Source organism: Cicer arietinum, chromosome 3 (genome assembly GCF_000331145.2).
Source record: "Cicer arietinum cultivar CDC Frontier isolate Library 1 chromosome 3, Cicar.CDCFrontier_v2.0, whole genome shotgun sequence".
Lineage (NCBI taxonomy): Eukaryota > Viridiplantae > Streptophyta > Magnoliopsida > Fabales > Fabaceae > Cicer > Cicer arietinum.
In genome coordinates, this window is record NC_021162.2 from 75,979,465 (window position 1) to 76,002,215 (window position 22,751).

General features: G+C 32.3%; 4 protein-coding genes and 1 non-coding gene across 6 annotated transcripts; 2 read left to right on the forward strand and 3 right to left on the reverse strand.

Moving 5' to 3' along the window:
• Window positions 1-3,558: 3,558 nt before the first annotated feature.
• LOC113785754 (uncharacterized) lies at window positions 3,559-3,642 on the reverse strand. Its single transcript, XM_027332584.1, has one exon. The coding sequence runs from the start codon at window positions 3,640-3,642 to the stop codon at window positions 3,559-3,561; it is 84 nt and encodes a 27-aa protein (XP_027188385.1).
• Window positions 3,643-5,900: 2,258 nt separating this feature from the next.
• Window positions 5,901-8,071, forward strand: LOC101495764 (uncharacterized). Its single transcript, XM_004494715.3, has one exon. The coding sequence runs from the start codon at window positions 6,040-6,042 to the stop codon at window positions 7,831-7,833; it is 1,794 nt and encodes a 597-aa protein (XP_004494772.1). The 5' UTR covers window positions 5,901-6,039; the 3' UTR covers window positions 7,834-8,071.
• Window positions 8,072-11,749: 3,678 nt separating this feature from the next.
• LOC101496085 (protein ABIL1-like) lies at window positions 11,750-15,138 on the forward strand. 2 transcript variants are annotated; one of them, XM_004494717.4, is made up of 9 exons: window positions 11,750-11,919; window positions 12,108-12,190; window positions 12,604-12,754; window positions 12,835-12,934; window positions 13,043-13,135; window positions 13,267-13,354; window positions 13,486-13,535; window positions 14,286-14,392; window positions 14,577-15,138. In XM_004494717.4, exons 1-9 carry the CDS (start codon window positions 11,863-11,865, stop codon window positions 14,733-14,735), a joined length of 888 nt encoding a protein of 295 aa, XP_004494774.1. In that variant the 5' UTR covers window positions 11,750-11,862; the 3' UTR covers window positions 14,736-15,138. The 2 variants fall into 2 exon arrangements, with proteins under 2 accessions (XP_004494774.1, XP_004494773.1); XM_004494716.4 differs by having other exon boundaries at window positions 11,752-11,919; window positions 13,483-13,535.
• A 1,063-nt stretch (window positions 15,139-16,201) lies between these two features.
• On the reverse strand, window positions 16,202-16,273 carry TRNAG-UCC (transfer RNA glycine (anticodon UCC)). The gene has a single exon. It is a non-coding gene; the product is annotated as a tRNA-Gly (tRNA).
• Window positions 16,274-17,213: 940 nt separating this feature from the next.
• LOC101496628 (uncharacterized) lies at window positions 17,214-21,496 on the reverse strand. Its single transcript, XM_004494718.4, has 10 exons — window positions 21,359-21,496; window positions 21,163-21,259; window positions 21,013-21,078; window positions 20,799-20,904; window positions 20,538-20,580; window positions 20,289-20,361; window positions 19,247-19,334; window positions 18,681-18,737; window positions 18,513-18,591; window positions 17,214-17,647 (listed from the first exon to the last, which is right to left on the reverse strand). The coding sequence occupies exons 2-10, from the start codon at window positions 21,231-21,233 to the stop codon at window positions 17,634-17,636; spliced, it is 597 nt and encodes a 198-aa protein (XP_004494775.1). The 5' UTR covers window positions 21,234-21,259; window positions 21,359-21,496; the 3' UTR covers window positions 17,214-17,633.
• Window positions 21,497-22,751: the final 1,255 nt, after the last annotated feature.

A 22,751-nucleotide genomic window follows, 5' to 3' on the forward strand; every position in this document is an offset into this window, starting at 1 on the left:
TCCATCTTCTTTGCATGTAAAAGCTTGCTCAAGGCAGAGATCGAACGTCGCTGCAATTTCAGTCTGATTTGCTCACATCTTTGCAAGAATGAATATTGCTGCCTGAGGAACATGGGTGACGTATGCCTGGAAATATAAAAATTTAATCATAAAATTCTATTGTGATTTTATTTTTCATAACTAAATTTATTTTTACCTAAACAAAAGTGTCAATAATCGTGGTAGAATAACCACTAGCATTAACGAGGGCTCTTCATCGTAGATGTTGTGCGCTATCCAACATCTATGATGAAGAGAATGCCCTTGGAAAATTGATTTAATTTAATTTTTTTTCAATTAATAATAAATTAAGTCTATTGAATCTTCTTTTTTTGTTTGTGTTTTGAAAAAAATATTTTTGTTAAAAGCAACTCTTACAAAAATTGTTAGCTTTATTCGAAAACATGTATTTGAAAAATAATCTAGTCTTTTTATATATTTCATTAAGTATTAGTTTAAAATAAAATATAAATAAAAATAGTAAATAAAAAATTGATATATCTAATTTTAATTAAAATGAATAAATTTTTTCAGTTGCTATTTTTAGTTATATTTTATTTTAGATAGAGAATATTCAGCGGAGACTCATTTTTAACTCGTAGGATTCTCTTAAAATATTAATTTTTAAAAGTAAGTTTAAGATAAATTCTATGGTAGATGTGCCAATTTAACATGAATTGGTACATTTGATATTTAAATTAATAGTTAAATGAGTTTTTTTAAAATAAAAAAAACTATTTTCTATCATTTTAAATAGGATTAAATAAATTTTTAACCTTTATAAAATTGTGTTTTTTGTCGCTATACAAAACACAATTGTTCTTACAAAATTAGTGTACAAAGTGTACAACTAACTATGTGTAAATAAAAGAGACTTTACACATAGTTAGTTGTATAGATGAAGAAAAAAAAAGTTGTAAATTTGCTATTATGGTTAAAGATAAAGTTTGTGATAAACACATCGTAAATAGTTTTATTTGAAGATAAAATACATATAATTTAACTATTCATTGATTAATTGAGACAAAAATGAATATAATAGTATTTGTAATTGTTAATAACTATTCACCAATACTTGCATATACTTAAAAATCCAATAAATACTTGTTTAACCAATACTCACGTGATTATCAATAAGACACATATCTCATTTTTACTGAACGAGACGTGTAGTTGATGACTACCATCAATACTTGTGGTTAGACATTCCACCCTTAGTCGTTGTCAAAACAGTATAATAGAGTAGTCTCACTCAACACATGCACGACACAAGCGTAAGCAACAACGGCAAACTGATTGAGAACGACAACCACCATTGAGCATAAGTTAGTGATTCAGTCGAAATTCCACATGACAATTGTTATGAGTGTTTAATTAACATAAAACTACAATAAAATATTACAAAAGTTTCAACTAACTTTTGTAAAATCGTTGTGCCCCTCGTGAATCTTTTAAACTTACATGTATCTATGTTGAGGCAATATATCGAATAAAATATTTTGAGAATAAATAAACAATTAATTAATCACTAATTATAATTTTAATTATGTTGTTATTTAACTTGTATTTTTTAGTGATTTATCAATGTGTGATATTCTTACTCTTATTCTTATTTATTTGTCACTCACTTATCACATACCATCTAGGAATAATATGTTTTAGTTATCTTTAACTCACTCAAAATATTATAAACTTTCTGTACAAAATCAATATTGATTTCGAGTTAATTTAAATGAAGCTAAAGAATTAATATTTAAAAAAAAAATCACAATTCAAACTCTCAGTATTTGTGATTGATAATGCTACTTCAATCTACACATACATAAAACATCGAAGATGCAAGCTCATCCAAATTGACCTATTTGAGCATTTTTATTAACACATATATTTAGTAAAATTGTTTAGATGGAAATCGAGCAAAAACCTAGAAGGAATAACCTCTTAAACTAACTTTGGGTTTGAATTATGTCTAGCTCCAAATCCAAGATTGTACAAGAGTATCCTAAATATGTCATTGGGTTGGGCCGCTTATATTAGTCCAAACTCTAGATGTATACATGCAAACAGGTGTTGTTATTGGGTTACCCGCATTGTCCACACTTCAAATGTCTAATATTGGGTACGAGGGGTTTTTGATGATATCTCATATCAACAAGAGATATGGCCAAAGTAGTATGTAGCTAATTTTGGAGTGGAGTTAGGCCCAACAAAAATTTCAAAGAATGTGGAGCATATTATTGTCCTTAGAACAAGGACTAATTCCAATTAAAACGATACCTTGATCAAGTGACCCAAGTTGGCTAAACCTTGCACCACAAGAAAAATAGGATCAAAGTAGGCCATATTATATGTCTCGTTATCTGGTTAAGGATAGTTCTGATTCTCCTTTGGTTTGTATTTTTACCTGTATTTCTTTTATATATATACCTTCTAGTTTTTGAATTGTCTTATATATTTTAATTTATTTGAAAACACTTTTTACATGTAAAGTAATATATTAATTTTTCCTTTAAATAAAATTCCAAAATTTAAATAGAGTAATAAAGCATATCCTATATTTAGGAACTGTGCAAGTAAAATGTACTAATTATAGTTTTTTTTTTCTTTCTATTGGATGTCATTGTGTAACCAGTATATTTTATCTCCCCCATGCATTGGGCAACCCAATCTCGTCCTACTCACACACAGTTACACCTAAAGCAACACTTGTGTTTAGTATTAAATAACAATCTTTTTTTTTAATTATTAATAGTAGAAACATTAAACAAATGATACATATATATATTTTTCATATATATATATATATATATATATATATATAAATAAATGTAACACTAACAAGCAACGTAAGAACTACTTCCTTCACAAGTCAACGTAAGATGTGACCTCCTGAAGATAAAAAAGTTGGGTATTTTGGTATATAAATTTCAATGTAGAGTATAATAGAGAGTTTTTTTAAAGAGGTTATACATGCAAGAAACTCATTTTTTTTTGCTAAAGTGACACTCATTTATACATGATCTCAAAAATTGCATATTATATGTCAAAATAGTTCGGGAAAGAATGGTGGTATGATGAAACTACAATAATTCTAAATCACTTAGAGCTTTTGAAATATTGCATGTCCTCAGCCTACTATACATATTTTTAGGGTTTCAGGATTACTTGTTGCAAACAAAGTTTTCATTTTATATGATTGACGTATAATTAGGTAATCATGCTGTTTTATTTACAATACTGTATTTTTATAATTAATTAGAAGAAACAGACTTTTATAATTTATTAAAAGTAACATACATTTACTTAAGAGTTTAATTATTATGTATTGTCAATATAAAATCGTGACAGTGCTCTCTTTCTCTCTCTCTATATATATATCTCCCACATCATTCATTTTCTAAGAGTGATTATAGGAAGAAAAAAAATGTATAGTTCAATGTTCAATTATAGGTCAGACAAGTTATTAAATTCAGACAATTTTCTAAACTGAAAAAAAAAAAAATTAACAGAATGCAGTACTTACCAACCCCTTTTCATCAATTGAGCAGCCACAGAAGAAACTTTGGCTTGGACATAGCCATCAGGAGAACTAGCATGCTGCATTGCATAGCATAGACAAAAACTGCAATATGAATATAATTTAACTTTTATTTATTCGTTAGATATTCAACTTTTAGTAATTTAGTTTTTGACATATATAAAAATATTATTATAAAATATAATAGAAGTAGGATGTATATAAAATCATATTTTTTTAAATGTCATGTTAAATATCAAAACATAACTTAATTTCATTGACATATTATCTCGTTAAACTATTTAAAGATATATTTGATTACTTATTTAAAAATGTTAACATACTTAAAAGTTTATTTCATTTTAACATTTTGAATATATCTTTAAATAGGCATGACAACGGGGCGGGTCGGGGACATATTTTGCCTCCTCCACCCCTGCATCCGACTAATCGAGGAAAACACGCACCCGCACTCGTTTCATAACAGGTGTGAAATTTAAGCCTTCATCTCCGTCCGCAACGAGGTTTAAGTTTTTCCGCCCACACCCGCATCCATTTATATATATAAAATTATGAATTTAAAAATCATATCTATTATAATTAATATAATAAAATAATAATTATTAGATAATAATAAAATGAAAATTATTTTCTATAGAGATAAAATTATAATTTTTAATATTTTAAAAATATTAAGTATATTTAATATATATATATATATATATATATATATATATATATGTATAGAAAATTAAAAAAATTACTATAATATTACTCGAGGTGAGTTTGGGTGCAAGTGCGGAGTGAATATCATCACCCCAAACCCGTCCACCCTATCAAAACGGATTTTTCTCGCATAAATCAAATGGATTTGGGTAGGTATCCGCGGGTGCGGATTATATTGTCATCCAGTAAATTGGGTAATTTTTGGAGTTTTTTAGGGGAGGGTTTTAGAATATAATTTGTGGGTATACGAGACAATTTTGTTCTGCTTTCTGTGGCTAGTTTCCGGTCAAAGTGGACTGTTAAAACTGAGCTACTTAGGATCAAGCGTAGGTAGTGTCCGACTTGTCTATCGGGCCCAAATATGAGAATGTAAAAGTGTTTTCTTCATCTACTTTCCCATGGCTCCAATAAAGATCTGTCAATTTAAATAAAATAAATTTTTAAATTAACCAATCCAAATAAAAATTGGTGAGTTTTGAAAAAAATATGGGATGAGAAAAGAAATTCACAATTATAAATAGATATACAATTCTATTAAGCACAAAACTAACTATTTTTAACTAAATGATATTAATGGAGGAAACAACATATAATTAAACCAAATATTTGTTTAAGTGTAACGAGCTAATAAGCTAAAGCTATACTTAAGTCAACTAAATTTGCTCAATACTATATTATTTTTCGCAGAGGTAGTATATGGGAAGGTATCTAAAATGCCACTCTTATAAACAATTAATTAAAACACTAGAATACATTAAATTAATAATATTGATAAAAATATCTAAATTTTATTAACCAAGGTCGAATAATAGTCACATGACGATAAATTTAAATTTTATTTTTTTACTTGAGTTTTATTTTCTATTTAAATTTTAAAAATAATTAATATTAGCGTCCATTTAACCACATCATTAAATTTAACTTTCATAAATATAATAAAATTAAAAGGTTAAATTTATATTTTTAAAATAAAAAGTCAAAATCAACTAATTAAATACAAATTTCAATTTAGAACTATAAAAAAACTTTAAATCAAAATTAATTTTTATTTAAATTTTAAAATCAATTATAATCCATACTCATTGAACAAACAAAATTATTTTTAAATCAGTAGAATCATTTTTTTTTTCTGAAGAAATCACTATAATCACTTTTGACAGTTCCAAACGTGAATCTAGTATATTTTTCAGAGTTTACAAAAAATTCTTCTATTTTTTGATCTCTCAATTGTTTTGGTGAATACCAAAAACAGTGTGCGTTTTAAACCCAGAGGCCAGCGTTCGGTAGTCGCTCCCTCTCATTCACCGCCACAGCTGCCGCCTCGTCGTCAAACTGCGGTATGCCACTTCAATTTGCATCTCCCTTTTCTGTGTTGTGTGTTAGGATTCAATTATTGTTTTCAATTTTTCTTGAGTTAGGGTTTCTAACCATCTCTCGATTTCTCAGTGTGGTTCTATGAATGTTTAATTCTCCCAAAACTTTTATTCGTCTATAAGTTTGTAGATTTATATTTATATTTATATGCTAAGTCTACTGACGAGGGTGCTTATACTTTTTTATTCCTCTTTTCAGCAAATAAATAAATACTTTTTTATTCTATTATGTATTGCAGAATCTGTAATTCGGAGGAGGTTGGTTTAATATGGTGGCATTTTTCAATGCCTGTCCTTTGCAGTCTTTGATAATTCATGAATATGATGAAGACCCTTAGTTAGAGTCACATGACATTGCTGCTGGTTCCTTGTTTTAGAAGATAGATGGATAACAATAATTCTTTAGTTTTAGATGATGATGCTAATGTTACTATAGCAGAACATCCTTTAGTCATTGGTCAAGAGTTTCCAGATGTGGAAACCTGCCGAAGAACATTGAAAGATATTGCCATAGCTATGCATTTCGATCTCCGCATAGTTAAGTCAGATCGCAGTCGTTTTATAGCAAAGTGCTCCAAAGAAGGCTGCCCGTGGCGTGTTCATGTAGCAAAATGTCCTGGTGTTCCGACTTTTACTATAAGAACTCTACAAGCAGACCACACTTGTGAGGGAGTTTGCAACCTTCACCATCAGCAGGCATCAGTAGGTTGGGTTGCAAGATCTGTAGAATCACGCATTCGAGATAATCCACAATACAAACCGCGGGAAATACTACAAGATATTCGAGATCAGCACGGAGTTGCTGTTTCTTACATGCAAGCTTGGCGAGGGAAGGAACGGAGCATGGCAGCGCTTCATGGAACATTTGAAGAAGGTTACCGTGTTCTCCCTGCATACTGTGAGCAAATAAGGAAAACAAACCCTGGTAGCATTGCATCTGTGGGTGCCACTGGTCAAGAAAATTGTTTTCAACGCTTGTTTATTTCTTATCGAGCATCAATTTATGGGTTTATAAATGCTTGTAGGCCTCTTTTAGAGCTTGACAGAGCACATCTTAAAGGAAAATATCTGGGTACCATATTTTGTGCTGCAGCTATTGATGCTGATGATGCTTTGTTTCCTTTGGCTATTGCTGTTGTTGATACTGAAAGCGACGAAAACTGGATGTGGTTTATGTCAGAATTACGAAAACTTCTTGGGGTAAACACTGACAACATGCCTAGACTTACAATACTATCTGAAAGGCAAAGAGGCATGGTGGAGGCAGTAGAAACACATTTTCCTAGTGCTTCACATGGTTTCTGTCTGCGTTATGTTAGCGAAAATTTCCGCGATACATTTAAAAACACAAAGTTGGTGAACATCTTTTGGAATGCTGTTTATGCCCTTACAGCTGCTGAATTTGAAAGCAAGATTACTGAGATGATAGAGATTTCTCAGGATGTTATATCATGGTTTCAACACTTCCCTCCCTATCTTTGGGCTGTTGCATACTTTGATGGTGTTCGATATGGCCATTTCACACTTGGGGTAACAGAACTGTTATATAACTGGGCCCTAGAATGTCATGAGCTCCCCATAGTGCAGATGATGGAACACATCCGCCAGCAGCTGACGTCTTGGTTTAATGATCGGCGAGATGTGGGCATGGGGTGGACTTCAATTCTTGTACCATCTGCCGAGAAGCGGATTTCGGAGGCAATAGCTGATGCTCATTGCTACCAAGTACTCCGGGCAAATGAAGTTGAGTTTGAAATTGTGTCAACTGAAAGGACCAATATTGTGGATATACGAAGTCGTGAGTGCTCTTGTCGCCGATGGCAGCTGTATGGTTTACCTTGTGCTCATGCTGCTGCTGCACTTATTTCCTGCGGACATAATGCCCATATGTTTGCTGAACCATGTTTCACTGTACAAAGTTACAGAATGACCTATTCGCAGGTGATAAATCCTATTCCAGACAAGAGCCAATGGAGAGAACATGGAGAAGGAGCAGAAGGTGGAGGAGGTGCAAGAATTGATATCATAATTCGGCCACCAAAGACTCGCCGACCCCCTGGAAGGCCTAAAAAGAAGGTTCTTAGAGTAGAGAACTTTAAGCGTCCCAAAAGGGTTGTTCAATGTGGTCGCTGCCATATGTTAGGACATTCTCAAAAGAAATGCACGATGCCCATTTGAAAGAATTAATTGTTAAAATCTCTCTAGTTTCAGCAACATTACAGCAAATAGAATGAATGTTGTCTTTGTATTGTAATTTATTTAAATTAAAATGTATGCTGAATCAGCCAGTGGCAAAATAAGGATACATTATATTTTGGCATAATTGGTCTTGCTATGATGGTGGGCTGTCTACATGATCTGTTTTTATTTTGCCTCACAGAACAAGTAGTTAATGTCAGAAATCTATCTTACCGGATTTGTCTCTGCTCTGCTAATTGTATCACTATTTCATGATGACTTGAAGTTAGACTAAATAATTTGAATTGGTATATCATCATTCTTCAAAAATGAGGCCATGGTTTTCAAGTTTTTCAACTTTTGTTCTCTAAATAACGCCTTTGAATCGATCAGTACATGCCTTTCTTGATAGATTTTTTAATCAACTTCTAAGGTATCTGAAACTCATGAAAAACTGGCTATAGAAAATGAGGATACTGCAAAGAAAAATCATTTTCAAAAGGCAACTTGAGAACTTTTAGATCAGATCAGTTCTTGGTAGTGTTTATCAACTTTGCAGTGTCTTTTTCTAGTCAGGAAAATTTGCTAGTTTTTAATATTTCAAGTCTGTGCATTGAAGTGCATCAGTTATGCTAGCAGGGGCTAGCTTCAAAAGTGGAGTGAACTATTGCTCTTGCATGCATAATACTGAATTAAATTTTCTGCCAACATATATAATGGTCGTATAATTGCATCAGGTAGCTGTGGATAACAACTACATGATTCATCCATTAATTGCTATAGTTTCTCCACTCTAAAATTTTAGCTTATTTGCTGATGCTGCAAAAGAACGCAGAAATCAATATGTTCACTGCTCCCTTATCAATGGTATGGAGTCAGATCGAATTAGTTTGAGTAATGAAATTGCACCTATAATACTTTTTAGATTTTAATATGGTTTTGATGTGTTTATTTGATGTTGTTCGTGATTTCTTAGCTATGTCTGTCAGGGTCGATATCGCCTTACCTTGTTTTGTGTATAATTTCTAGTTTTTCAAGCGCAAATGTTTTCTGTATAATTTCTAGTTTTTCAAGTGCAAATAAAATTTGAAACTAACAGCCACAATATTTTTATATTTAAATAGAACTGAATCAATTGATCGTTATTTGATGTTGTTTGTGATTTCTTAACTATGTCTGTCAGGGTCGATATCGCCTTATCTTGTTTTCTGTATAATTTTTAGTTTTTCCAGCGCAAATGTTTTCTGTATAATTTCTAGTTTTTCAAGTGCAAATAAAATTTGAAACTAACGGCCACAATTTTTTTAATACAGGCTTTCTGGGTTAGTAGTAAAAAATGATGGTCCAATAAGCTTGGCTCAGCAGGCAGCCTGTGATCCCTCCACTGTCAAGAGCCGGAGGTGTTCCCTGCTCTGTGAGTCCAGCCTCACGCTGTACCCTCGAGTCTAGGAGCCAAGAGATATAAGCCTTTGCCCAAGTCCCGTGACTCAACTCTCAACTTGGAGAGGGCAGGCCAGCATAGTGCAGCCACCAACTCAACCTGACAAGCCAAAGTTGTGTACCATCACCTTAATGCCCCCGCTTGGGTCATAAGCTGGAGCTACCCAACTCAGCACACTAACTAATATGTTAGATGCTTATAAAGACTCATTTATGTTATATTCTAGCCAATGTCGGACTTGCCAATGCTAACATGAACAAAAAATCCAAGAGGGTGTAGTCTTCAGTTGGAATTTGGTCAGTTGCAATGGAATTTAATTTTGTAACCAAAATTGTTGGTGTTGATGTGATGGTTTTCCGCTTACAAATAGTCTTGGCACTGATGAAATAAAAGGTACACACAAAATTGTTGGTGGAAGAAAAAAACAGAATTCATTAAGATGCTATTAAAGTCTTCCATCCAATTAAGTTTACATGTAAATATTATCAGGCCTCATATTGATGGAAACTTTAAAACGACCCACAGGTTTTTTCATCTCAGCAAACAATGAAGAACAGTTTCTGCAAACTCATCTTATGATTTGAATTACCTTTATTTTTTGCTTTGCCTATGTCAATGGGACTTTATTGGTGGAGAGAAATTTCAAAAGAACTGTGACTAATGTTGGTGATGGTCCTGCGCTTTACCCATTTCAGATTCTTAATTTTTTTGTATTATGGTATGACAGTTTATCATTGTGTTGGAGATGCTATTAGTTACTCGTATCCTTTTACAATTATATATAAGTTTCTCCAACAAATAATGTAATTTTCTTTGTTTCTATTGTACATGTCTTTTGGATTCTACTCAAGTAAGATCTCTATATAGAAAAAAATGTCTTGTTAATCTTTCGTAGATGAGGCTAATTTAATATAACTTGGCATATGATCAAATCCACCAGCTCCAATTTATTTACATTTTCTGTTTCATGGCACTTCTTTTAAGACAAATTGTAAGCTGGGGCTTTGTAATATAAAGGGTTGCAAGTTGAGGTCATTGGCACAAGTGACCCGATAACCCCACAAAAAATGATGGTCCAACGGGCTATGCTCAGCAGGCTTTGTGGGCTAGTATTGCAGCAGCCTGTAATCCCTCCACTGTCAAGAGCCGGAGGTATTCGCTGCTCTGTGAGTCCAGCCTCACGCTGTACCCTCCAGTCTAGGAGACAAGAGACCCAAGCCTTCGCCCAAATCCCATGACTCAACTCTCAACTTGGAGTGGGCAGACCAGCATAGTGCAGCTACCAGCCCAACCTGATAAGCCAAAGCCGTGTTCCATCACCTTGTTGCCCCCGCTTGGGTCACAAGTTGGAGCTACCCAACTCAGCACACTAACCAATGTATTTGATGCTTATAAAGATTCATTTTTGTTATATTTTAGTGAATGTGGGACTTGTCAGAGCTAACATTAACAATAGATCCATTAGGGTGTAGTCTTCAGTTAGAATTTGGTTAATTGCAATGGAATTTAATACTGTAACCCGAAATTTTTGGGGCTGATGTGATTGTTTTCCGCTTACAAATATACTTGGCACTGATGAAATAAAAGATACACAGGAAATTATTGGTGGAAGAAAATAAAAAAGAATTCATTAAGATGCTATTAAATTCTTCCATCCAATAAATAATCATCAAGAACATCATTTAAATTTGCATGTAAATATCATCAGGCCTCATATTGATGAAAACTTTAAAACGAACCACATGTTTCATCTCAGCATATAAGCATATAGTGAGGAACAACTTGGATAGAATTATGAGTTTATATGTTAGAGCATTTTCAATGCATTTTCTTACTATGGTTCTTGAACATAATAATGAACTTTTATGTTAGATTACGTGTCACATGTAAGAATGGCACCCTCAGTAAAACATGTTCTTGTAGTGTTCTTAATATCATTGTGTCTGTCTCATAACTGTGACTTTTTTACTGCAAAAATTGTTCTTAACTCTCACAAATGCTATTAGTTACTCATATCCTTTTACAATTATATATATAGTGGAGATTTATTCTTTTGTCATAATGTTGGGTGTGAGGGTGGTATTGTTAAAGATTTTATGGGATGAACGATTTTTATGTACAATGCATCAGATGTTTATAAAGACTCATTTGTGTTGTATTTTAGCCAATTTTAGATCCAAGAGGGTGTACAATAACATTAACCTCTGAACCATTGTGGTTTAATTTAATTTCACGTGACGTGACTCTGTCACAAGTCACAAGTCACAAGCATAATTTTTGGCATATTTCGTTTTCCTCCAATAAACGTTTGTTGGAAAAAGAAAACAAGGACAAACTAAACAACAGAAAGAATAATCAGCCAACAAAGATTGGAATCTTTCGGGTGGGTGCCCTTTGCCTTCCCTTTCGTGCATGCCATATTCCACTTTAATTTTTTACTTTATAAATTATTTAAAATTTCACCTACAAAAATAGAAAAATGAAATTATACAAAAATGAGTGTAATAGGCATAAAATAAAAAACAAAGAGGGGAAACGGTGTATCTATTTTTGTCCTTTGAGATGATTATGATTGCATTTCGTTTACAATGACATTCGACGAGTTTTCAATGGAACGCAGCAAAAGCTTCGTATTCGCACTCCAGGTACTTTCATTCAGATCTCTCTCTCTTTTTCTATTGCTACCATTTATTTCAATTCAAGGTTCAGTTTCTCTTTACAACTTACTATTTTGTAATAAGCCTTTATATCTATTACAATTACAATTAGAATTAGGATTTAATGTGAAAAGTTTCTGATTTGAGATACAGTTCCTAATGTTATGTCTTTTCAGGAACTTAAGAACCTGAGGCCTCAACTCTATTCTGCTGCAGAGTACTGTGAAAAATCTTATCTCCATAGTGATCAAAAACAAATGTATGATCTTGTCTTCGTAATTAGATTCTTAGTTTCTTGTTGTAGAAACCAAACATAGCCCCTTTTTTAAGCTGTTTTATTGCTAAATCATTAAAGCTCTTTCACTGAGACAAACAAGTGTGGCCGTGATTTTATCGGAGCACTTTGCCAATTGATGTTATGGATAAAAAATTCTGTTTTATCATTCTGTGGGTATTTCAATAAATGTAAGTGGTATGCTTTGCTTTATGTAGATAGAATCAAATAAAATTATGTCCATAAAAAAGAAGATACCATGATTAAAAGGACATGGCATGATTTTGTGTTCCTGAAATTTTTTACTAGTTATTTTGACAGTGTGTGAGAGGTATTATAAGCTCGTCCATCATTTGCTGACGGATAATTCTTGTGTATTTGGTCTGCATGGATTTCAGGCTACTTGACAACCTCAAAGATTATGCTGCAAGAGCCCTTGTGAATGCTGTTGATCATCTTGGGACTGTAGCTTACAAGTTAACCGACCTTCTTGACCAGCAAACATTGGATATCTCAACCATGGACTTGAAGATCTCTACTCTAAATCAGGTCATTACAAATACTTCTGAGATATCATGTTAAACTATGGATTTCTAATGATATTGAAGTACATATTTGCTTATATGCAGAGACTTCTTACATGCCAAACTTACACAGATAAAGAGGGTCTTCGGCAACAGAAGTTGTTGTCTTTTATTCCTAGGCATCATAAGCACTACATTTTGCCAAGTAGGATTCTCAACTGTTTTAACTTTTCTCCTGAAGTAGTTAGTGACACCACAGATTGTGAATTTTGTTTTTACTTATGGTTCTTTTTCATTTCCGTATGTAAGCTAGATTCGGCCAATAAAAAGGTGCATTTCCGTCCATACAAACAGAGTGATGGAAAACAAAATTCATTTAAAACCAGAACTCGTTTTCGACCTTCAGGTGTGTGGTTGAGAAAACTCTGTCTCTTCTAATGCTATTGGTTTTTAACATATGTTCCCCTCTCCTGCTAGGCTTGTTGGTAAGTGGGCATTATTTTATTTATCCAACTGAATGTGTATTATTGTATTTAGGTACCCCTGTTTCAAAAACTCTTTCATGGCATTTAGCATCAGAAACTAAGTCAACCTTAAAAAGACGGAGTTCACACGCTTCAAAAAAGTAAGTTTTTAGTTTGAGGCTGCAAAGGACTGTTGCTTTATTCACTGCGTTCTTTTACCATTGATGGCTTTATTGTAGCTCACAGGTAGAGTGTTTTCTTAAATATTTTTACACATCCACTTTTGCAGCAGGAAGGACCCAAAATTTTCTGCCAAGACCACTGGAGTTTTCCACCTTATAGGTATGTTGAATAAAAATAATTGTAAACCTTGTATTTGTTGATTGTTTTTATTTTATTAACTTTTTTATTCCCTTTTATTCCTTGATATGATTTAGCTTTGCTAGATAGTGGTATTCACATCTGTGATCTCTCAATCCATAAGTTTTTTATATTCCCTTTTATGTGGTAAATATATTTGTTTTGTATGGTCAGATTAGAAGAGATCATGTTGTTTTGAGTTAGAAGGTTTTTTGGATTCCCTTTTATGTGGTAAATATATTTGTTTTGTATGGTCAGATTAGAAAAGATCACATTTTCCTCAATTTTGAGTTGGTTTCTAGAAGACTAGAACCTGCCTGGTGAACCAGTTGTCTACTAGTGAAACAGTTTATTAGGCCACCACAGGCATCATCTGTTGCTAGCTACTACTACTGATAGCATGCATACATATGCATATGGCATGTACCCTCCAGTTTAAGGGGTGCTGATTATGTTTTCTTTCTATTTTATTCTTCTATTGTTTCATTGTTTTCTTTCATCCCTCAATATGATCTAGTTACCTTAGATAGACTAGATTCATGCGTGTGATCTTTGTCAATTGTTTTTGAGATTCCAATTTTTTTACAGCTAGCATATTTGTTTTGAATCATCAAATAATTAGACATCACATCTTAAATGAGTTTCCAGTCTATTAAATAATCTAGTTCAATCAGGCACGGATGTTTGTTTTTTATCCTATAGAACTAATATAGCTTAGTTGCATGCCTGTAGATAATGAAGAGATTACGTGGTTGAAACCCTCAGCATCAAAAAGCCACGCACCAAATGGAGTTCCTACTTCAAGTGCTGCCACCCAAACTCTTGGTGTCTCAGGAAGGGTAATGTCATATTCATCAGCAAGTTCAAATGTTTTGCCATGCTTAAAAATTAAAAAAATAGTAAAACTCTGATTATAGTAACCCACTTTTTGCAACTCTTTGATAATGTTTGGCAAATTATGCATTTTCAGTGCTGTTATGTAACATTTCTACGGTGAAGTTACTGATGATTTTGCTTCTGCAGGATGCCTTAGACGGTTTCAGACCATTGAAAACATTCGGGTCCTTTGACAATCTAAATCTGCATGAGACTGTCCATGTTCCTAGTCGCAGCAAAAGTGTGCTATCAAGTTTTTTCGTCAAGCAAAGAGCTGCAAAATTGAGAGCCGGTTCTGTCTCATAAATACCTCTCCAGGCAAATGCAAGCCATTTTGATTTGTGATGTCACCTTATATTCTGACAGAAGAAGACTTAAGAAAACACTTCAATCTACCCAATCGCATCAGTCTCTTTCTTTTGACCATGTGTCCACTAATGACCAAAATTACTTTATTTTATATTTGTAGTTCATGATGCCTTTGAATAATTGGTGTATAATTGTATAGTAGCACTAACCTGTAGCCCCGAGGTAATGACGGTCAGAATCTTCTGCTTGCTAGATTATATATAGGATAAAGTACAACTTTAGTCCCTAAAAGGGTATGTCTCTGTCAATTGTAAGGGCCTTAAGGCACACAAAGTGACTTTCCTGTCCTGTAATATATGGAGAAATTTTCCAGTCTGAACATATTTAGTGTGTTTGTTGGTAACATCACCCGTTCATAAGGGCAGGAACTGCACTAATGTTGTAAGAAACAACATTTCTAATTTTGGATGTGAGTTGCAAACTTGCAGTGTTTAAGGAACGGGTTATCACTTATGATTGTCTCTTGCTTGATCTTAAACTTTGTTCAGACTAAAATTTAAAAACGAACTTGACCCTTGATTTGAAAAAATCCAATGATGTGTGGGTCTAATTAAGACTACATTAACTTGAAATATAAACGAAAAAAAAAATTATAAATTTTCATATAATGATTTTTTTCAAAAAGTTATCTGATTAATAAATATAATATGTACATTAAAATTTCTCTTGTGTTGCTTTCACTTCATTGTGATTTTTGTCATATATATATATATATATATAAGAGAATAATAATATTTTGTGGAAAAAAATATTTTTCTCTATACATTTTAAAAATATAGAAATATTATCTCTTCACCACTTAGTTAAAATGTCTGAATTGGTGGATAAAGAGATGGATTTTTTAGATATACAGTAAAAAAAGGTTACCAACGGGTGGTTAATTTGAGTGGTAAGATTTGACACATTAACTAAGTGGTTACTAGTTAGTGGTTTCATTTTTTACTTATGGACATAAAGAAAATATGATTAAGAAGAGAAATTACACGTTGTTCGTACAACTAATCTTTGACGAAAACTATACTCTACTAAATGACAATGGATATTTCGCACCTATAATATGTTTATAAAAAATACAATAAAAGTTGTTTCATTTATATACACTTATTTGGGGGAAAATGCACATGAATTCATTGTGGTAACACATCATTTAATGAGATGAAAATATAAGGCTGATTTGGTGGTTGGGGTGAAAGAGTAAATGAGTGAAATGATATAGTAGTCTCGGGTTCGATTTTCCCTTCCACCATTTTGCTAGCATTGACCATTTTAAAAAAAAAATCATTTAATGAGTTAAAAACACATTGTAAATAAAAGGCATAACTTTGAAAGTCAACAGTGTTGGTCCTATGCAATTTAAACATGTAAAAACATTTTATATATTTATATGAAATACTAAAAACAAATGCGTTTGCCGGGAGTCGAACCCGGGTCTATTGCTTGGAAGGCAATTATCCTAACCGTTGGACTACAAACGCTACTCGATGCTTACTATCCATATGCAACATTATTGAATTTAAATATGCCTAATATAATGTCTCAGCAGCAATGTCGTATTATACTATTATTGTATGTCAGTTTGTGTATGTAAACAGCACACACAGCACTCAACATTTTTTAAACAGAGTATTGATTAATAATTTATAATTGTACCGGTACAAGAGTAAATTGTCCAACATAAAAAATAAAAAAATAAACAAGAGATCAATTGAAATACATTTTCATCTTAAACATTTGAACTATAAGACAAATTACAACTACTTATATCTATTATATTAGAAAAGTAATATAAAATGTTCTTGCCAACAATTTGAGAATATATTTAATTTAGCCACAAATATAACATATTATTAATAAAATCAATATTACATGTTACAGTATATATTTAAGCGGAATTTATTTGACAATATGTTGTAGGTTATTAATAAAGTCAATTTTTCTTTTGACAAAAATTGTAGGTTAATTGTTAGTTTATATTAAGATTAATGAGGTGGGTGACATTAGAACCCTTAACCTCCGAACCTCGAATTCCTAGTACATCATAAGTATCACAATTTCACCAATTTATTGAACTGCCACCTCTAAGATTTATTCAGGAAAACTTAATAAATATATTTAAAATAAATATTAAAAATTACAATTATCTCCCACATCTCAATATTTAAAGGGTATGTCCTATTTAATTTATTCATTAAGAGATATAAATCTATTAGACTCTTGTGCAAATGAAGATGGTTTTTCTTGTATAAAACACATGAAGATACTTTACTTTAATTGAGAGGCTTTTAGAGACTAATTCAAATATGACCTTACTAAAAGAAGTTTGTGGCAGGATATCTGAAATGCTTCCCACATATATATGCAAATGATGTGTCTAAATCTTGAACCAAACAAAAGTAATACTCCCCCAATCCACAATAAATAAATAATTCCAACATTTCACACTAAAAAAAATTACATAAATATATGAGGATAGTATTGTTAATAAATTCTCTTGAATATTATAATTCATGCAAAAAAATAGTAAACTAAGAGTAATATACATGTATTAATCAGAGTGTTCATTTGAAAATAATTATAATTTAGGCACTCTCCAAGGTTTTACATTAGTGACGCAACACGAGGGAAAAAAACAAAAAAGTTTGACAGCACCCAAAATCGACCAAGTTACACTGCAGAAATTTAACGGATCAACCATTGCAGAGTTGCTTCTTGATCAGTGTCAAGCTTCTAGGAGATTCCTATCCAGCCATCTAAAGAACTAAACATGCATATATGTAACTTCTAAACCCAGAAAGGAGTGTCAAGATTATTGGTGTGCTTTCCTGTTTTACTTCATCAAATTCTAGGTGCTGCAATAAGAAATTCGTCGTCAGTTGAGTGCTAAGAAAAATAGGTGAGTGCTAAGAAGAATAGGAAAATAGACACGGGAAATAAACAATAGGAAAAGAAAATATTCCTACGCAAAATTGTTAGTAGGATTAATGGTTCATTTTCATTTTTGACTATCCATTGTTTGTCAATGGCAGAAGGCCAAAAATTCGCCATTGCGGCCAATGGCAGAACCATGGCTGACATTTAATAACACTATGACGACAATTGATAATTGGCGTGCTAATAGGATTAATGGTTCATTTGTATAGACAGTATATTTCTGTAACAACTTGCGCAGAGCTTCTGCAAATCCTTGCTTCCGTTTTCATTTTTTTACTTTTTTTAGCTGGACAATACACCTGACCCAACAAATTACATCTTCCATGTTATGTTACTATTATATATACTATTGTGAGTGCATCAATACACCTGACCCAACAAACTAATATTCAGTTCTTTAATTTTTCAAAAATCCTTAACAACCTTGTGGCATTGAAGATATGTTTTTGAAGAGGTTTTGCATTGAACATTAAATGGATAGTTGATAAATTTTGCAATTAGTAGATCTTTTTTTTATATTTTTCTACCATGTTTAGTATAGTTGTATCGGAATTTTTTGTACTATGTAAGCTTACAATTTTACTTTATCATAGCTTTTAAGCCTGAACAAATTAAATTAAACTTTGCTAATCTTGTTTATCAAAGATGTAAAAGATTAGTTTGACCAATAAACTGAGTTCAAATTCATAGTTAGTTGGCAAGCATAAAGGTTTTCTTGAGAGTCACTGATTCTTCATAGCAAATAACATAAATAAAGATTACAGTATAATTCAGAGTATCTACCTCCACCCATTGTTGCTTCTGGCAACCGCTCGATTGAGTATCTGTGTTTAGTGATGTACATTATTGGCACACCAGGAATCTGAAATACAGAAATCAAGTTCATGGGTCATGCATCCAGGTCCAAAACATCAAAACAATGATAATCAGAGAAATTATTAATGATTTTACCTTCCGGATTCTCCTCTTCAAGTCACGATCACATGTTGCGACAATGAAACACTTATGCTGTTCCAAGAAAATGGTTTGTTTAAATAATTTGAAGCAAAACAATGACATAGGAAGTAGGTGTGTGTTGCTGTTACCGTTACTTTTATTTGAAATTATTCCTTAATATAAGTGTTCTTCTAAATGGATATACATTACAATCACCAAAAAATTGGAAACCATGAACACCAAGAATTAAGCAAATAATACTTGATTGTATTCATTAGCTTAGTTAAGAATTCACAATTAAAAAAGCTTTGTTTCAATATTCACTTTTCAAAAGTAGATTAAGATAGGAGAGAGGAAAAGTAACTCTAACTCTCAAAGATGCAAAAGTAACAATATTCTACTAAGTTAATTTCCATCTCAAAAGGTCAATAGAAACTAGTTTACTGATCTAGATGACCCTATGCACTGCTAAGATATCATAATTTTTCGTCAATTCTGAAAGGCGTTAAATCAATCTAAACAATCAAATTAAAATACAGGATGCTGTCCAATATTTAAGAAGTACTTCAAATAAATCACACCTGAGTAACTCTCTCAACAAGACAATCATCGGCATAGGTCCCCTTATGAGTACAGAGTAATCTCTCAAATCGAGGATCCTTTGCAATCCTGTCAATGTAACAGAGATAAATCAATACACACAGAAGCTAAAACTGGAATAATATAATTCATTTTCTCTACTAAATAAGCTGAGAGATGGCTTATATCATAAATATAACCAATAGCAGCATGAAAAAACAGGATGGCAGATAAAAGCAATGATATATCACGGAGTTTAGGCGTTCCAGGATTTGGTTTTCCTTTCAACACTAGCTGTTTTAAATAGACATGTTCTTCCCTTTGAGATTTAATACACTTCTACTAGAGAAAATGGATGAAGTTGTAAGTTCGGATATCTGATTTCTTTTATCTTCCACAAAAATTATGGATTTTATTTTAGCATAAAAATGTCCCATCAAAAACTTGATTTATAAAGCATATGGTGAGGACAAAAACTAAATAAAAAGCATAGGCAAGACCAGCATGCATAATTGCATAAGTAACTACGTATATAAATTTCAATACTTTGACGTGGATCGAACGGCTATTCTCCTAACAGTAAGTACTAGGACTAAGACATTCCCGGAGGTTCCTACAATTGAGAAAAAATCTCCATACGATTATATGTACTATATTGCACATGATGGTCAGTGCCACTGTCTTTCTAGTAGTCATTCTTCTTTCTAAGATGGTCAGTGCCACTGTCTTTCTTGATTCATGTAGGATGGGTTGGTTAAGGCAAAGCAGGTTATCAAGAATCCATTCAATTAGATCCTGGTTCATTGGCCTTGCCCCTTTCCACTCCTTCACCTCTTTAACTGGGGGACAGGCAGTTGAACTCAAAGCTGCTGGAACGAGAGTTTAAGAAAGAGGCGGAACATCACTCTCCGTGGCAGCAAAGGGAAAACGAGATATTGATTCAGTCGGAGATAGACTTTCGATGAGCCCCAGTAGATGCACAATGAGCTCCAGCATATGATAATATAAACCAATAACAATTAAGGCATGTGACATAAGATCTACCTTAGAGCTACACGATACTTTTGGCCCAACTTCTCAAGTTCTGCCATCACACAGTCTGTGATACACGGGGTACCTGAAAATCCAAGTATCAACAGAACAAGAGTAAGTACAGTTTATAGGATTTTAGATTCAATCTTGGGAAAGACTATCAAAACGTAAGCTCAAAAACTCAATGGGAGCCCCAACATTCAACTAAACTTAGACATGAAAAACATGAATTGAGTCAAGTTATCATCAATTCAAACTCACATTTTGCATATAAGCAGTCCATCATTCCTTTCTCCAGATCCAACTGCATGAACAAAACCCTTTGTGTGAGCCAGCAACAAAGAAACTTGAAAAAGAAGATTACAAAACTTATACAATTTTAATAAGATCAATCTAACACTGAAATGCAATATGGTGCTCTATTTTTTTATTTTATTTAAATGAGATATGAACATCACAATAACAAATATTTCAAAGAGGAAAATAAAAAAACAAAATTAAAGCAAAACGAATAACACATACTTTATTCTGGATGGAGAAATTGATGAAGTTAGTATCCACCAAAACACGATATGGGGGTCCTAAAGCGGTATTGTATTGAAAGAAAAGCGCCGAAGAATGACTAGGACTGAATATGCAAATTCAAAACAGAAAATATTAAAACCAAAAATAAAAGTAGGTCAAAGTTTATACTATATTACAATAGGAATGAAAAGTGGGAACAACAAAGGCTTACACGTTTCTGGGCAATTTATCTTTAAGAGTGTTCTTCTTTTCAGGGTTTAAAACCGCTTCTTTATGGCTGAAATTGACACAAAATTGAAACACATAAAACAGAGCAAAACGAAGCATAAGATTTGACTTTGAGAGAGAAAATAAAAGTCACCTTTTGATTGCTTTAGAAGTGACAAGCTTCTTCATAACCGCAAATTTGGGTCCCGTTTTAGCTTTACCCATTGTAGATAGATTGATTCTGCAAAACCCTATTCAGTTGAGTAGTAAAAAAATACAAGACGAGTTAGCGAGAAAAATAAACATGTGGTAAGTAATAAGAAAAGGAATAGAAGGAAGATGAAGCATACTCAAAGAGAAGACCGATAAGCGAGCAATGCAAAGAGCACTGAGGGGAACGAAGAGCGTGTTGGGGGCGGTGCAGAATGGTGTGCAGGCGAGTCACTCAGACTTTACTGGGCCGGATTAGATTCCCTTTTAATTTCAACTTATAATTATAGTTTTATTCATATTTATATCGGATATTCAAGTGATAATTAATAATTAAATATTAAATTTTGTTAAAAATAATTGATTAGTGAAGATTGTCTTTTTTTTATATATATAAAATAATTCATGGTTACACTCTCAAGTAGTAAATGGAGAAGTGAAAAAATTTATATTTGGAACTAACATTTATAGGTATTTTTATTTATGTAACTATTAATTGAGTTGTATTTATGGACTGAAAGATTATTTTATAACTAATTGATAAATAATAAATATTTATCTTGTGGATAGTTTATACATGAAATTATAATTAATATATTATAATTTATAGTTTAATTTAATTATATTATAATTTTCTTAACATTTTTATCTATATGTTATTTAAAGACACATCACTAATTTAAGATAATTTTTTATTTAAAAATATTGTTTTAAGAAATATCATCTTTTAATTAATTAATCGGTGTTAAATATTTGTCTTTTAATTTATTATTATATGTAGTTGTATTAGAGAAAAAATTATATGCATGATTAGTGTAAAGTAATTAATATTAACGTTCAATAAAAATAGAGTATATGGTACTTATTTGAAAATGACAATTACAAAATAGACTTAACATGACAAGATGATAGATTCTGACTGGACATCGCTAGAGGATCGATCTTTAACTTTTACTTTAATCTTTTTCCCATACCCATCACCTTCGATTTTGTGTACCTATATTTCTCAACCACTATTGTGCGACACCCCTTCACTAACTTATCTCCATGTAACTCCTCATCCAACAATCTTCACGACCTATCTTTACCTTGCGCTCAAGACCCACCACTAACATAAGAGTATAACTTATTCTCCTAAAAGTATCTCACTCCCACCACCTTAGGATCTAGCATGGTGAATTGGCGCCCACTAGTACGAGTAGACAAAGTTCAGTTCTGAATTATAACCATTTGAAAATTGAACCGAATTAGTTTTTAGTTTAAAAAAACTGAGCCAAATCGATTTTCAGTTCAAAAAACTGAACTCCGGTGAATTGTTTTATTACTTTGAACCGAACTGGTTTAACTTAGTTTTTTTGTTCATATAGGCCAAATTTTACATAATTACCTCTAATTATTTCTAAAAAACAAATTCGGTTCTAGTTTTTTCGAACTAAAAATCGATTCGATTTAGTTTTTCAAACTGAAAACCAGTTCGGTTCTATTTTTGAAAAACCAGTTAAAAAATAGTTTGGTTCTCTATTTTTATAAATT